Source organism: Alosa sapidissima, chromosome 5 (genome assembly GCF_018492685.1).
Source record: "Alosa sapidissima isolate fAloSap1 chromosome 5, fAloSap1.pri, whole genome shotgun sequence".
Taxonomy (NCBI): domain Eukaryota; kingdom Metazoa; phylum Chordata; class Actinopteri; order Clupeiformes; family Clupeidae; genus Alosa; species Alosa sapidissima.
Window position 1 is genome coordinate 11,798,737 of NC_055961.1, and position 16,035 is coordinate 11,814,771.

At 41.8% G+C, this 16,035-nt stretch overlaps 2 protein-coding genes and 1 long non-coding RNA gene across 5 annotated transcripts; 2 read left to right on the forward strand and 1 right to left on the reverse strand.

The window, feature by feature from the left end:
* Positions 1-78: 78 nt before the first annotated feature.
* On the reverse strand, positions 79-6,674 carry LOC121708461. Its single transcript, XR_006031650.1, has 2 exons — positions 6,550-6,674; positions 79-195 (listed from the first exon to the last, which is right to left on the reverse strand). It is a non-coding gene; the product is annotated as an uncharacterized LOC121708461 (long non-coding RNA).
* Positions 366-5,177, forward strand: LOC121708456 (TOG array regulator of axonemal microtubules protein 1-like). 2 transcript variants are annotated; one of them, XM_042091118.1, is made up of 8 exons: positions 465-740; positions 1,211-1,676; positions 1,874-2,078; positions 2,370-2,475; positions 2,660-2,892; positions 3,941-4,099; positions 4,725-4,850; positions 4,999-5,177. In XM_042091118.1, the coding sequence occupies exons 1-8, from the start codon at positions 621-623 to the stop codon at positions 5,009-5,011; spliced, it is 1,428 nt and encodes a 475-aa protein (XP_041947052.1). In that variant the 5' UTR covers positions 465-620; the 3' UTR covers positions 5,012-5,177. The 2 variants fall into 2 exon arrangements, with proteins under 2 accessions (XP_041947053.1, XP_041947052.1); XM_042091119.1 differs by lacking the exons at positions 4,725-4,850; positions 4,999-5,177 and having other exon boundaries at positions 366-740; positions 3,849-4,093.
* A 170-nt stretch (positions 6,675-6,844) lies between the features above and the next one.
* LOC121708455 (TOG array regulator of axonemal microtubules protein 1-like) lies at positions 6,845-15,565 on the forward strand. Of its 2 annotated transcripts, XM_042091116.1 has the most exons (8): positions 6,845-7,093; positions 11,599-12,064; positions 12,262-12,466; positions 12,758-12,863; positions 13,048-13,280; positions 14,329-14,487; positions 15,113-15,238; positions 15,387-15,565. In XM_042091116.1, exons 1-8 carry the CDS (start codon positions 6,974-6,976, stop codon positions 15,397-15,399), a joined length of 1,428 nt encoding a protein of 475 aa, XP_041947050.1. In that variant the 5' UTR covers positions 6,845-6,973; the 3' UTR covers positions 15,400-15,565. The 2 variants fall into 2 exon arrangements, with proteins under 2 accessions (XP_041947050.1, XP_041947051.1); XM_042091117.1 differs by lacking the exons at positions 15,113-15,238; positions 15,387-15,565 and having other exon boundaries at positions 14,237-14,481.
* The last annotated feature ends 470 nt before the right edge of the window (positions 15,566-16,035 follow it).

Here is a 16,035-nt window from a genome sequence, read left to right on the forward strand (position 1 = left end):
TTAACTCTAATAAAGATAAAGTGATATCTATATCGCGTCTCCTTTGCTTATTCCATATCCAGAAAATACCAAGAAAGGAACTAATTATGTGAACTTTATTTATTTATCGAGTAAGATATGGCGGCGCAACTTCCAAGCTCCATCACACATTGGCCTCCAGTCACTTTTACCGCTGTTTCCTCCAGTCACTTTTACCTGCTGTTTCCTCCGAAGGGGGGCGTGGTCGCCCTATAAGACGGCAAAAACTGGCATCATCCACATGAACGCGCATCGCTAAGAGAGGGAGTAGTTAAGTCGTAAATTCAGTTGGTGTTCTGTTACCCACCTAAATTCAATTCTAAAGACTGGTCTTAACAAAGACCAACGTAGCAGTTAGGAGCAGTCGTAGCAAAGAGTTGGTGCAACCGGTGTCTGCTGTCTGCGCCCCTACGTCATAATGGGGAGGTCACCATTATGGGCGAAAATCGTCATTTCAGATCACTTGATGCATCTTCACCTTAGGACTCACCCGCTCGCTTCTCGGTAGCCTAGATATTTGGATTTTGCTCAGTAGACTATATTTAAGTTCTATACAATTTATTTGAAAGTAGCTCCTATATATCGGCGAAATTTTAAGTTCAATGGATTTTCAAAAGGAGTTCGGAAAACTCCATGCAGAAAATGAGGAGATGAAAACAATGATGCTACAGCTCCTGATTTTACGGCAGGAGCAGAATCAGAACACGATTTGTACCGCATGTGTGAGTTCCCTCAAACATCTAAGAGCCGGCGTACAGTTTTATATAGCCTAAATTATAACTAAATCTAATATTCCATGTTCCCTGCACTTCATTTGGCATCTATGCTGAAAGGGTAAAGGTCAATGTTTAAGTATGTTTTGATGATGGGCATCTATGAAGTGACCTTTCCAGGTCAAAGTTGAAAGGATACAGCTTTGGTCAAATCTGACTATCAGTCACACTTTTTGGGTTAGTGGTTACCATAGAGGTATTAGAACAAATTATGATATTGTTCATACAGCTACTTTGTAATGTTATTATGATATCATTAATAATGTAATAATATAATGATGCCTTAGTTATTTACTAAATAGTGCATTATAGTGAAACCGTGAAGATTTCAAACGCAGCATGGCGGTTGGGCAGTTGTGTGTCAGAGGGTGTAGATGGTGGCCATGTTTGATGACATGTTGCCTCTTGCCTCTCTGCAGCCTCATCTTCTGACCTTGCCCCACGATTCCACAACGCGTTTGGGCCCACCCCAGCCCTTGCATGCCAGTGCGGCACCTGGCCAACGGAAGCTGCTAGCCCCCATACCCCCTGCATCCCCCCACCACCAGCTGCAGCGATCTGTGAGGTCTACGCTGAGACCCCTGAGCGCTCAGCAGAACGAGCGCCAGGCTCGCAAGGAACTCCTGCAGGAGGTCCTGGAACTCGCTGAGGAGATCAAACTTGCCAGTCTCAATGATGCCAAGGCCTCGGACCAGACAGGCTGCTCTGTGGGCAGCCTCAGTCCTCGCAGGACCCCGCCGGCGCCCCGTACTCTGCCCTTCCTCAATTCGCCCATTGCCCCTGCTATCCCCGCCCCCCCAAAGACAACCAGCCACAGACAGTTCCAGAGTAGACTACCCCGTCTCAAGAACACCATATCACTCAATGGGGTCACTGCTGTGAAAGGTGAGTAGTCTCTCTTATACTCTTTCTCTCTCTCTCTTTCTCTCTCTCTCTCTCTCACACACAGAAGAATATATTGACTCAGTCTTTATTAGCCTAATTAAATATCAGTGCAGATATCAATTCAAATAACAAAGTTGTTTGCCAAGGCAAATGTAGACAGGATTTCAGACAAACATATTTGACCTTTGACCTCCCAGAGCAAAAGTCTGTTGAGTCTCTGGCAGGGAGGCAGGAAGAAACGAGGGAGCATAAGGAGGTGAAGAAGAGGAAAGTGACTGAGGCGAGGCATACAAGCAAGACCCAGCCGGCCAAGAATCTGCCAGAGTTGGCCAAACTGCGCCCACTGTCCTGTCCCGAGCAGGCCCTCCTGCAGGCCTTTACAGTGCTCAGCGACGATGACTGGTGGGAGTATAGCTTAAATAGTCTAGACTGATATATTAGGCTTTTTGCCAAGATAGGCTATGCTGTTACGCTATCCAGACAAATCGTAGGCTTTTAGCTAAGATAGATTAGACTATGCTGAGATATTGATGTTAAAAGAACAGCATGCCTTTAGAGTAGATAGTCTAGGCTATGTTAACACATAGGATTTACATGGCAAGAGTTGCTAAGTAGCTGGAGATAGAATACTTGAACCAAGTCCATGTATTACCATGTTCCTCTGATGTGAGTGTGTTGTTGGTGCTGCTGCAGGGGGAAGAAGATCGAGGCCCTGATCTCCATCAGGTCTCTGGCTCAGCACCACGCCAACGTGCTGCTGCCCAGGCTGCATGATGTTTGTCTGGCCGTCAATCAAGAGGTGAGAGGCTCTCTGCTGGAAAACATTCTGGAGCACATGTTGTATCTTTTGTCTTGTTTCAAACTAGGCAATATCTATTGAAATGCCTTAATGATGCTACCAAAGAAATGATGTTAACTTTGTCAGTATTCTATACAAGTCAAAGCGGTGCAAGCTGTCATTCTAATTCCCTCCTCCCAACCAGGTGAAGAACCTGCGCTCAGTGGTGTCCCATGCTGCCATGGTGACGCTGGCCCACCTGTTTGCTCACCTGGGGCAGGACATGGATGCGGAGGCCGAGGGCGCAGCCCGGACACTGCTGCCGAAGGCTGGAGAGTCCAGCAGCTTCATGAAGGACATGGATCTGGCCCTGGGGTACATGGTGTATAACACCAACCCCATCCGCAGCATGAACGCTCTCATCAACGGAGGGCTCAGGTTAGGGGCAGAGAGAAAAAGAGAGCAGGGTTGTACTGGTTAATTGCTTTCTAGTGCTTCTCAACTTTCTCTGTGTTACCTGGCTATGTAGTTGTCTGTATCAGTTGTTACCAGTGTTGGGAGTAATGCATTAAAAAAGTAATGTAATTACAGTAATGCATTGCTTTTTGCTGTAATGCAGTAATGTAAGGCATTACCAATACAATTTCAGCAATATTTTACTCGGTACAATTCTCAGTAACTGAAGTTACTTTGCTTTTTAATCCAAAATTGAGAAATGCTCAATTGGCACCAGAGAAGATTATCCAAGAATTAAAAAAAAGTCATCTATGCTGGTCCTGGAATTTGATTGCATTGTTTAGATGACTGTAGAAAGGGAATTTGAGTTATCTCTGCCATTCATGCAACAGATCTAACATGGTTAGGCTATACTTCTCATTTCAAGCAGTGAGAATAGCCATTATTCTCAAACTATTTGCATTAAGTCTACACCACTGTAAGTGGAAGGAAAGGCAACTAGCAATGATGAGAACCATTTAAAGTCAACATACAATTTCACCATGGCTATATTTTACTATATTAAGTTGTGAGTGACCTTTGGCCTTTGGGGCCTACATTGTCCCATGAGCCATAACTGCAACCGTTATATTGTTCTTTTGTTAGCCTTAAGCCTAGCTCAGTCATTATGCCATACCACATCACCTCCTGCCGTGTAATGAGCTGCATTGAACACATGAAGATCTATTGAGAACACCAAATCCATATTTCCTGTTATTTTGGTGAAAGTAATGTAAACGTAGTGTAATGCCTTACAATTCAAAGACAGTAATATTGTAATGTAACAAATTACTTTGAGATGACAGTAACAAGTAATAAATAATGCATTACGCTTTTGAAGTAACTTGCCCAACACTGGTTGTTACTCACCTAGTTTGTCTGTCGTTTCTGTGTCTCAGCTGTTTCTCCTGGTTCTGTCTCCTTGTCTCCCCTGGATCTCTGGCTTATCCATTCTCCTGGTGTGACTCATTGGTTCTCTGCTTCTTCTTAGTCACAAACATACAGCCGTGAGGAAGAGCACTGCACGGCACCTGGAGAAAGTGACGGAGGTCATAGGGGCAGCTCGTCTCCTGTCCGGCAAAAACGACCTGACTGCCCGCTTCATCCATACTGCCAGCTGCTTGGCCCTTGACAACGCACTGGAAGTCAGGTCGGGAGCCCTATTTCTCTATGTTTCCTTATCATTTACTTATTGGCTCTGTATAAAAGTGTCAGTTCAATTCATAAAAGTAAATGTTTCTAAATTAGCCAATCAGCAACAGTTTCTGTTCTATTATGAGGTATCCAAAAGTCATCTCATGTCATACAGCAATACTGAATGTAATTATCTGTCAGTGCATGGCATTGAAATAGTGTGTTTACAGCTAAAATATAGTGAAGAATTTGGGATTTAATATTCACTTTCCAGTAGTGTCCACAAAAGTTATAGCCTGGCTGACACCTGACTGATTATCAAATCTCCATTGACACAGCTTTCCTGTAAACAAATGTTTTATATTTAGTTGTTAACTCAATTCCAAAGTCTCTGAGAATCTGCTGAGCAAATTCAAACATAGATTTGGCAGGGTTCACCTAGACTACATAAGTTACATTACATATATGAGATATGAGATCTTTTAGGAGGGCCAGAGGCAATGACAAACATGCCATTTTTCCAATTATAAGTCAGTGTACCATCAAAATGATGTTAAAGCCATAATACTTATATGCTTATACATCATAAACTAATGAGTCAGTGAATCAATAGGTGCTGATGTATTTTGTGTCTGAAACAGGAATCAGGCCCGTAACATTCTGTCTGTAGTGGCCTCCCATCCCGACCTCATCAAGATGGTGGAAAGGTTCGCCCCTCTGAGTGATCAAATCCGCATGAAGGACTTTATTAACAAATGCCAGAAAAGGTGGACTGGAAACATCACCGGACACCATAAACACTAAACACTTTTACTTTACATTTATTTATCAAAGTGACTAGCTATTCAGTATTGTTTAATCTGTGAACATACAGTGTAAATTGTCTTGGTAATGTGCTGTTTTTTTCCCCGGCAGACCTTTGCGTTGAAGTGGACATCAGAGCCAGGGCGAGACCGCACCCACGGGGTCACAGACACACACACAACACCACCATGTGTGACAAAACACACACACACACACACAGGGCAGTGCTGCAGAGATACGCAAATGCACATCCGTTTCCCACATAAAATAAAGAAACAAAAATGAAAAAATGTGTTTGTCTGCGCTGATTCAACTTTATAAAACTTTCAAAACAATAAACAGTAATGAACACTCATTTTGATAACCTGAAAATCAAGTGCAAAGAGGTCGAACCAAAATGTTTATTATTTTTAATAGCCAACATACTCGTGGTGACAAGAAAGCAAAGTCCTTGAAGTCATTGGTTAAGAAACAACCCAGCTTTGATGATGTTTTAGCATTATCAGTTGGAAACAGTAAATTATTTACATTTTCTTGAAAAAGATTTACGGGAAACATAAGTTAGATTGCTTTCCCTCCTACTTTCCACACCAAATCTTATTTCTCACTGGAAATGCCTATATGAATTTTCAGGGGAATTTCACCTTTAGGAGGACCCTGCGGAACCTAACAACACTGCTGCCTTATGAATAAGCAGAAGCTTGCATTTTCTAAAGCCACCACCTGACGATCTTCTCTTATTCTCTTCCCCCTCTCTCTCTCTCCTCCCCTTACATGGTCAAGTGTCTCTAGCTAAAACAAGTGCTAGCTTGCTAACAACAATCATGAGAATGATAGCAATGTAGTTTGCACTGTAAACAACTGTGAGAATTTAAAGGGGTGTATCATTCATGGATAACACCTTTTGTTAACAGCTTATTGTACTTTCCTAATCAGATATACTTTGAAACACTTTGAATAACATAAGCAGGCTTAAGGTCAAAATGTAAGCACTGTGTAGCAATCTGCCCCCCCCCCCCCCTTACATGGTCAATTGGTGTCTCTAGCTAAAACAAGTGCTAGCTTGCTAACAACAAGCATGAGGATGATAGTAGTTTGTGCTGTAAACAACTGTGAGAATTTCAAGGGGGGTATCATTCATGGATAACACCTTTTGTAAACAGCTTATTGTACTTTCCTAATCAGACATACTTTGAAACACTTTGAATAACATTAGGTATCTAGCCCAATATGTTTGTGTGCATAATAACGCTAAGCTAATGTTACATTGGATATATAATTGCCTTTCTTCCTGTCACTGCATTCCTAGCATCAACATGGTTGGTTGATTAACGTTATTTGGGATTGTATCCCTTTCCATTAGTGTTTTATGGCGCTTTCAGTCATACTGTACATAGCTGTTTACAGTAGGTTAACCTCCTACCAGCCATTTACTGTTAGTGTTCTGCCATAGCCTAACTTAGCTAGCCTACTACATGTTTCCATTGTGATCTTAACTCTAATAAAGATAAAGTGATATCTATATCGCGTCTCCTTTGCTTATTCCATATCCAGAAAATACCAAGAAAGGAACTAATTATGTGAACTTTATTTATTTATCGAGTAAGATATGGCGGCGCAACTTCCAAGCTCCATCACACATTGGCCTCCAGTCACTTTTACCGCTGTTTCCTCCGAAGGGGGGCGTGGTCGCCCTATAAGACGGCAAAAACTGGCATCATCCACATGAACGCGCATCGCTAAGAGAGGGAGTAGTTAAGTCGTAAATTCAGTTGGTGTTCTGTTACCCACCTAAATTCAATTCTAAAGACTGGTCTTAACAAAGACCAACGTAGCAGTTAGGAGCAGTCGTAGCAAAGAGTTGGTGCAACCGGTGTCTGCTGTCTGCGCCCCTACGTCATAATGGGGAGGTCACCATTATGGGCGAAAATCGTCATTTCAGATCACTTGATGCATCTTCACCTTAGGACTCACCCGCTCGCTTCTCGGTAGCCTAGATATTTGGATTTTGCTCAGTAGACTATATTTAAGTTCTATACAATTTATTTGAAAGTAGCTCCTATATATCGGCGAAATTTTAAGTTCAATGGATTTTCAAAAGGAGTTCGGAAAACTCCATGCAGAAAATGAGGAGATGAAAACAATGATGCTACAGCTCCTGATTTTACGGCAGGAGCAGAATCAGAACACGATTTGTACCGCATGTGTGAGTTCCCTCAAACATCTAAGAGCCGGCGTACAGTTTTATATAGCCTAAATTATAACTAAATCTAATATTCCATGTTCCCTGCACTTCATTTGGCATCTATGCTGAAAGGGTAAAGGTCAATGTTTAAGTATGTTTTGATCATAGACTGTATATATAGAACTGGACAGTGTGGTTGCATTCAGCAGTGTTCTATGGAATTGAAGCCGCCGAGGCGACGCCATCTTGGAAAATTTGCAACCAATTTGAAGTGCGGCTGCGCAGCAGAAGTTAAAGCATGCGCAGTGAAGAGGAGTCGCGGTCAGGCACGCCCACTCAGTTGCCACTCAGCGAGTTAAACACGCCCCTTGTCAAGTGAAACCCGCCCCCTTCTCCTTCCCACAACGCAAGTCGACTCGGCGCCGAAGGCTAGCTGGCTGGATGAATTTTGCGGCTGTGAGTTAAACAGTACAAACAACAATCGGTTTGTTCTTGTCTGGTAAGTGTTGCGTATCAACTGAAAAGTTTTTTTTTGTCTATTGTTGTTCTTAAATACGTCTAAGAGAGCTTATTATGTTGATTATAGACTGTGACAATTTAGTATGGTGAATACTAATGAGCTAACAACAGAAATACGGACAGCGAATTACATGCTAACGTTAGCAGCTACATTAACGTTACCGTCAACGGGAGGCTAAGTTAGTCGTTGAAGTGAAGATTAGCACACAGCTCCCGTAACAGTCGATGCATGATATACTTGGTTTTATTAGTTGTTGCTGTTTTCAAATATCTCAATCGTAATGTATGCCATCTCCACATGGAGTAACCATTGACTGTACATGGGGATTAATAACACTAGACAGTCAGTACAGTATATGATGTGATAAAGCAACGCAAGTTAACGTTAACGTAATGTGAAGCATGGACCTCATCAACCCGTCATGTTAATGTACTAGCCAGTTTGCCAGCGTTGCATTTTTTCTAACGTTAACGACAGACACCTCTGTTAGAGCTACTTCTGTGATGGTAGGTCAGTAGTTGTAGACCGCATAAGTGAATGATCGATAAATGAAACCCCTGCATTAAACACTACGCCAAGAACCAGTCACTTCCCAGGGATATCGGTGAACATTTGAGAAAGACCTTAGTTTGTCATCTAACGTCCATGATCAGTCATACTGATAACGTTATTTTTCAAGCTGACGCAAGTTAATAACATTCCCACCGCATATTTAAATGTGTAGTTAACATTAGGTAGGCTGTGAAGTTTATTGCACACATATATTTAATTAATTGGTATTACTAGTGGTGTTGAGTGCCTGATTAGATGCTTTGTAATGTTGTAAAATTGTCTGACTAACTTTATTGTAACTTTCCTTTTTGCAGGTAAGATGGCTGAATGTACTGGAGGTGGCGGCAAGGTGGTCTCCATGGTCTACATTAGTCTGCAAGCAAGGGAATGCCTACGTGAAGTGGTTTGGCTGGGGTGGTCTGAGGTGGCATGTCCTCCTCCTTTCTCCAAGTCCCCTGACATCCATCTCCCTGACATCACCCACCGTCACTGGATCAACCTGAAGCCCCTTATACATGGGACATTGCACAGCACCACTACGTTCTGAAAACACATGACTTTCAATAACTTGCGTGGCACCAAGAAAGGTCTGCCGCTGCTCTGAACCTTCTGTTAATGTGACATCATTCATACTTGAGGCTGTACACATCCCTTTGTTTCTATTTTCTTTATTGATGTCACCCAAACTTTCTGTATGCCCCTGAAATCACACAAATTGTAAATTGCAATGCGCCATTTAACCAGTGGTGTAGTGTAGTTAGTTAGTTGCAGTGGTGGGTATACTGTGAGCAACCCCAAATGTTATTGAATACGTATCCTTGCCTATTTTAAATGGGTATGTTGAGATGATGCTTTTTAAATGGGTTTACTGTGTAGTCCTGTGTATCACGTAGACTATACCATATTAAGGTATTTAAGTATTTAACTGTAGTCTACACAAAGATGTAGACGTTACAAGAATATTAATATCAGAATAATTATTGGTTGATACTAAATCAATATTGAATGTTTTTTTTTTATTTCTTTTGTGGGATATATCATTCAGAATGTTGCAACATGACCGGTCTTCAATCAGCCAAACAGGACACATCGTAACTCCTCTCCTAGTTACTCTCCATTGGCTCCCTACAGTAGCCAGAATTAAATTTAAATCTCTCACTTTGGCCTATAGGACACTGACTGGATCTGCTCCTTGTTATTTTAATTCAATGATCAAGATATACATCCCCAACCACCCACTGCGGTCTTCTGATGAGCGTCTGTTGTGTCAACCAGTCTTAAACGCTAGGTCAAATTCAAGACTCTTTTCCTCAGTGGTTCCATGTTGGTGGAATGAGTTGCCCAGTGCTCTTCGTTCTTGTGATAGTTTTTGGTCTTTTAAGCACTTCTTATACATTATGGTTTGTATGCAGTAGTACTGTTTTATTTTCATTATAGGCTGTTGATTAATTTGACATTTGTTTATTATTGATATTCTCCTTAATGTAGTCTTACCATGTTATTGTTATTATATTATTGATTGAATGGGCATTATTATTTATTATTGCTTTCCCCCCTCATTTTCATTGTTTATTTCATTAGGCTATTGATTGATCCCTGTTTTAAGTATTATATTGTTTTGTATTTGTTAAGGGTAACCATAACCATCATCATAATGTGGTATTTTCTTGTGCACTTGAAACAAAGAATAAAAATGTTTCTTTAAACGTAGTACCACTTTAAACACATCACACACTGAACAGCAAAGTAGCTTCCTGATTTTGTGTAAAATGTTTAGTTTATGTTTGGAGTATCCTGATGTAGTAGGTCCATGTTCTCATATTTTTACAGCTGACATGAAGGCTGCAATATTACATTTTTGATTTATAATGGAGCACCCTCTCTGACTAGCAAGCCTGTGGTAGAGGCATACGATTACAGACATATTGAGAGAGCCTATCAATGAGATGTCACAGTTTTCAATTTAGACGTATTATTTTGAAATGATGTACGTCTACGGGAGGATTACACATCACTGGCAAGACCTGATCAAATCATACCAATGCAAAATGCTTCTCCAGCAGTGCAATCGCAGGTAACAACGATACCTTAACGCATTTTCAGGTACCGCTGTTCTGAGCATACTAAGCATTTGTAACTTTGAATCCCTCCTCACGTTAAGCTATGGTCCAATAATGTGTTCACTAAAACACAAGTAACGTTATTTGTCGGGCTGATTCATAAATGGGCATACCGAGGTTGTCGACCTAGCAGGCTAGGTGGCGTTTATTGGCATTCGCAAAACTAAGCAAGAGTTAACGTTAATGAAACTTAACATCGCCTTCTCCAGTGACTTAAGTGTATTCAAATGAAGTTGCAACGATGATGGCGGCAATCACTGGTTACGTTAAACCATTTGAAACAAGTAGGACTGTAAATGATGGTGACTATGGCTAACGTCACTTCAATATAGCAGAGCCCTTTTACTTTACCTATCAACTGGCTAATGCTAGCATGATGTAGCATGCTATGAGCTAATATACTTAGCATCTACGAAAGAACAGAACATATCTTTTTTCACAAAGAATCTGTCACAACTAACAACGATGTCTCTTACAAACAACTACACAATGTATGACTATCAATTTTGTATTTAGTCAGACTGTGATAAGATATAGCCTAATGATAATAACAGCAACTCTTATTTAGGTTAGATTGTGTCGAAATCAGGTGTCGTTAAAATAAGTGAGCGATGACGTGGTAGCGTCTGCAGCCTAGACGTTAAAACATAATGGACAAAGCGTCGTGTCTGCAGCCAGCCAGCTGTCAATCATAGGTGTAAACACGCCCTTTTTAGATTTGTTAATATAACATTAAAAAAAATAATTTCAGCGAGAAAAGAAAAATTGTGTGTATTGAAGCATCTTCAAAACTATTTTTTCGAATAAAAAGTTGTAGATACAAAAATAGTTTTAGGGGAGAAAAGTGACACGGAAAGTTGGCTACTTGGCCATTGAAATACATGGGGATGGGCGGAGTTACACATTGTACTGCAACCAGCCACCAGGGGGCTCTGGACTAGCGCTCGCATCACTCTTAACAGACGGCACACTGTCCAGTTCTATATATACAGTCTATGGTTTTGATGATGGGCATCTATGAAGTGACCTTTCCAGGTCAAAGTTGAAAGGATACAGCTTTGGTCAAATCTGACTATCAGTCACACTTTTTGGGTTAGTGGTTACCATAGAGGTATTAGAACAAATTATGATATTGTTCATACAGCTACTTTGTAATGTTATTATGATATCATTAATAATGTAATAATATAATGATGCCTTAGTTATTTACTAAATAGTGCATTATAGTGAAACCGTGAAGATTTCAAACGCAGCATGGCGGTTGGGCAGTTGTGTGTCAGAGGGTGTAGATGGTGGCCATGTTTGATGACATGTTGCCTCTTGCCTCTCTGCAGCCTCATCTTCTGACCTTGCCCCACGATTCCACAACGCGTTTGGGCCCACCCCAGCCCTTGCATGCCAGTGCGGCACCTGGCCAACGGAAGCTGCTAGCCCCCATACCCCCTGCATCCCCCCACCACCAGCTGCAGCGATCTGTGAGGTCTACGCTGAGACCCCTGAGCGCTCAGCAGAACGAGCGCCAGGCTCGCAAGGAACTCCTGCAGGAGGTCCTGGAACTCGCTGAGGAGATCAAACTTGCCAGTCTCAATGATGCTAAGGCCTCGGACCAGACAGGCTGCTCTGTGGGCAGCCTCAGTCCTCGCAGGACCCCGCCGGCGCCCCGTACTCTGCCCTTCCTCAATTCGCCCATTGCCCCTGCTATCCCCGCCCCCCCAAAGACAACCAGCCACAGACAGTTCCAGAGTAGACTACCCCGTCTCAAGAACACCATATCACTCAATGGGGTCACTGCTGTGAAAGGTGAGTAGTCTCTCTTATACTCTTTCTCTCTCTCTCTTTCTCTCTCTCTCTCTCTCACACACAGAAGAATATATTGACTCAGTCTTTATTAGCCTAATTAAATATCAGTGCAGATATCAATTCAAATAACAAAGTTGTTTGCCAAGGCAAATGTAGACAGGATTTCAGACAAACATATTTGACCTTTGACCTCCCAGAGCAAAAGTCTGTTGAGTCTCTGGCAGGGAGGCAGGAAGAAACGAGGGAGCATAAGGAGGTGAAGAAGAGGAAAGTGACTGAGGCGAGGCATACAAGCAAGACCCAGCCGGCCAAGAATCTGCCAGAGTTGGCCAAACTGCGCCCACTGTCCTGTCCCGAGCAGGCCCTCCTGCAGGCCTTTACAGTGCTCAGCGACGATGACTGGTGGGAGTATAGCTTAAATAGTCTAGACTGATATATTAGGCTTTTTGCCAAGATAGGCTATGCTGTTACGCTATCCAGACAAATCGTAGGCTTTTAGCTAAGATAGATTAGACTATGCTGAGATATTGATGTTAAAAGAACAGCATGCCTTTAGAGTAGATAGTCTAGGCTATGTTAACACATAGGATTTACATGGCAAGAGTTGCTAAGTAGCTGGAGATAGAATACTTGAACCAAGTCCATGTATTACCATGTTCCTCTGATGTGAGTGTGTTGTTGGTGCTGCTGCAGGGGGAAGAAGATCGAGGCCCTGATCTCCATCAGGTCTCTGGCTCAGCACCACGCCAACGTGCTGCTGCCCAGGCTGCATGATGTTTGTCTGGCCGTCAATCAAGAGGTGAGAGGCTCTCTGCTGGAAAACATTCTGGAGCACATGTTGTATCTTTTGTCTTGTTTCAAACTAGGCAATATCTATTGAAATGCCTTAATGATGCTACCAAAGAAATGATGTTAACTTTGTCAGTATTCTATACAAGTCAAAGCGGTGCAAGCTGTCATTCTAATTCCCTCCTCCCAACCAGGTGAAGAACCTGCGCTCAGTGGTGTCCCATGCTGCCATGGTGACGCTGGCCCACCTGTTTGCTCACCTGGGGCAGGACATGGATGCGGAGGCCGAGGGCGCAGCCCGGACACTGCTGCCGAAGGCTGGAGAGTCCAGCAGCTTCATGAAGGACATGGATCTGGCCCTGGGGTACATGGTGTATAACACCAACCCCATCCGCAGCATGAACGCTCTCATCAACGGAGGGCTCAGGTTAGGGGCAGAGAGAAAAAGAGAGCAGGGTTGTACTGGTTAATTGCTTTCTAGTGCTTCTCAACTTTCTCTGTGTTACCTGGCTATGTAGTTGTCTGTATCAGTTGTTACCAGTGTTGGGAGTAATGCATTAAAAAAGTAATGTAATTACAGTAATGCATTGCTTTTTGCTGTAATGCAGTAATGTAAGGCATTACCAATACAATTTCAGTAATATTTTACTCGGTACAATTCTCAGTAACTGAAGTTACTTTACTTTTTAATCCAAAATTGAGAAATGCTCAATTGGCACCAGAGAAGATTATCCAAGAATTAAAAAAAAGTCATCTATGCTGGTCCTGGAATTTGATTGCATTGTTTAGATGACTGTAGAAAGGGAATTTGAGTTATCTCTGCCATTCATGCAACAGATCTAACATGGTTAGGCTATACTTCTCATTTCAAGCAGTGAGAATAGCCATTATTCTCAAACTATTTGCATTAAGTCTACACCACTGTAAGTGGAAGGAAAGGCAACTAGCAATGATGAGAACCATTTAAAGTCAACATACAATTTCACCATGGCTATATTTTACTATATTAAGTTGTGAGTGACCTTTGGCCTTTGGGGCCTACATTGTCCCATGAGCCATAACTGCAACCGTTATATTGTTCTTTTGTTAGCCTTAAGCCTAGCTCAGTCATTATGCCATACCACATCACCTCCTGCCGTGTAATGAGCTGCATTGAACACATGAAGATCTATTGAGAACACCAAATCCATATTTCCTGTTATTTTGGTGAAAGTAATGTAAACGTAGTGTAATGCCTTACAATTCAAAGACAGTAATATTGTAATGTAACAAATTACTTTGAGATGACAGTAACAAGTAATAAATAATGCATTACGCTTTTGAAGTAACTTGCCCAACACTGGTTGTTACTCACCTAGTTTGTCTGTCGTTTCTGTGTCTCAGCTGTTTCTCCTGGTTCTGTCTCCTTGTCTCCCCTGGATCTCTGGCTTATCCATTCTCCTGGTGTGACTCATTGGTTCTCTGCTTCTTCTTAGTCACAAACATACAGCCGTGAGGAAGAGCACTGCACGGCACCTGGAGAAAGTGACGGAGGTCATAGGGGCAGCTCGTCTCCTGTCCGGCAAAAACGACCTGACTGCCCGCTTCATCCATACTGCCAGCTGCTTGGCCCTTGACAACGCACTGGAAGTCAGGTCGGGAGCCCTATTTCTCTATGTTTCCTTATCATTTACTTATTGGCTCTGTATAAAAGTGTCAGTTCAATTCATAAAAGTAAATGTTTCTAAATTAGCCAATCAGCAACAGTTTCTGTTCTATTATGAGGTATCCAAAAGTCATCTCATGTCATACAGCAATACTGAATGTAATTATCTGTCAGTGCATGGCATTGAAATAGTGTGTTTACAGCTAAAATATAGTGAAGAATTTGGGATTTAATATTCACTTTCCAGTAGTGTCCACAAAAGTTATAGCCTGGCTGACACCTGACTGATTATCAAATCTCCATTGACACAGCTTTCCTGTAAACAAATGTTTTATATTTAGTTGTTAACTCAATTCCAAAGTCTCTGAGAATCTGCTGAGCAAATTCAAACATAGATTTGGCAGGGTTCACCTAGACTACATAAGTTACATTACATATATGAGATATGAGATCTTTTAGGAGGGCCAGAGGCAATGACAAACATGCCATTTTTCCAATTATAAGTCAGTGTACCATCAAAATGATGTTAAAGCCATAATACTTATATGCTTATACATCATAAACTAATGAGTCAGTGAATCAATAGGTGCTGATGTATTTTGTGTCTGAAACAGGAATCAGGCCCGTAACATTCTGTCTGTAGTGGCCTCCCATCCCGACCTCATCAAGATGGTGGAAAGGTTCGCCCCTCTGAGTGATCAAATCCGCATGAAGGACTTTATTAACAAATGCCAGAAAAGGTGGACTGGAAACATCACCGGACACCATAAACACTAAACACTTTTACTTTACATTTATTTATCAAAGTGACTAGCTATTCAGTATTGTTTAATCTGTGAACATACAGTGTAAATTGTCTTGGTAATGTGCTGTTTTTTTCCCCGGCAGACCTTTGCGTTGAAGTGGACATCAGAGCCAGGGCGAGACCGCACCCACGGGGTCACAGACACACACACAACACCACCATGTGTGACAAAACACACACACACACACACAGGGCAGTGCTGCAGAGATACGCAAATGCACATCCGTTTCCCACATAAAATAAAGAAACAAAAATGAAAAAATGTGTTTGTCTGCGCTGATTCAACTTTGTAAAACTTTCAAAACAATAAACAGTAATGAACACTCATTTTGATAACCTGAAAATCAAGTGCAAAGAGGTCGAACCAAAATGTTTATTATTTTTAATAGCCAACATACTCGTGGTGACAAGAAAGCAAAGTCCTTGAAGTCATTGGTTAAGAAACAACCCAGCTTTGATGATGTTTTAGCATTATCAGTTGGAAACAGTAAATTATTTACATTTTCTTGAAAAAGATTTACGGGAAACATAAGTTAGATTGCTTTCCCTCCTACTTTCCACACCAAATCTTATTTCTCACTGGAAATGCCTATATGAATTTTCAGGGGAATTTCACCTTTAGGAGGACCCTGCGGAACCTAACAACACTGCTGCCTTATGAATAAGCAGAAGCTTGCATTTTCTAAAGCCACCACCTGACGATCTTCTCTTATTCTCTTCCCCCTCTCTCTC

Bases quoted from the DNA above. Each gene is read 5' to 3' on its own strand.
- LOC121708455 (XM_042091116.1), top strand. From the start codon at position 6,974: ATGGATTTTCAAAAGGAGTTCGGAAAACTCCATGCAGAAAATGAGGAG. The intron at 7,094-11,598 runs GTGAGTTCCCTC...GCCTCTCTGCAG, and splicing joins ACACGATTTGTACCGCATGT to CCTCATCTTCTGACCTTGCC. The intron at 14,488-15,112 runs GTCGGGAGCCCT...TGTCTGAAACAG, and splicing joins GACAACGCACTGGAAGTCAG to GAATCAGGCCCGTAACATTC.
- LOC121708456 (XM_042091118.1), top strand. From the start codon at position 621: ATGGATTTTCAAAAGGAGTTCGGAAAACTCCATGCAGAAAATGAGGAG. The intron at 1,677-1,873 runs GTGAGTAGTCTC...TTGACCTCCCAG, and splicing joins TGGGGTCACTGCTGTGAAAG to AGCAAAAGTCTGTTGAGTCT. The intron at 4,100-4,724 runs GTCGGGAGCCCT...TGTCTGAAACAG, and splicing joins GACAACGCACTGGAAGTCAG to GAATCAGGCCCGTAACATTC.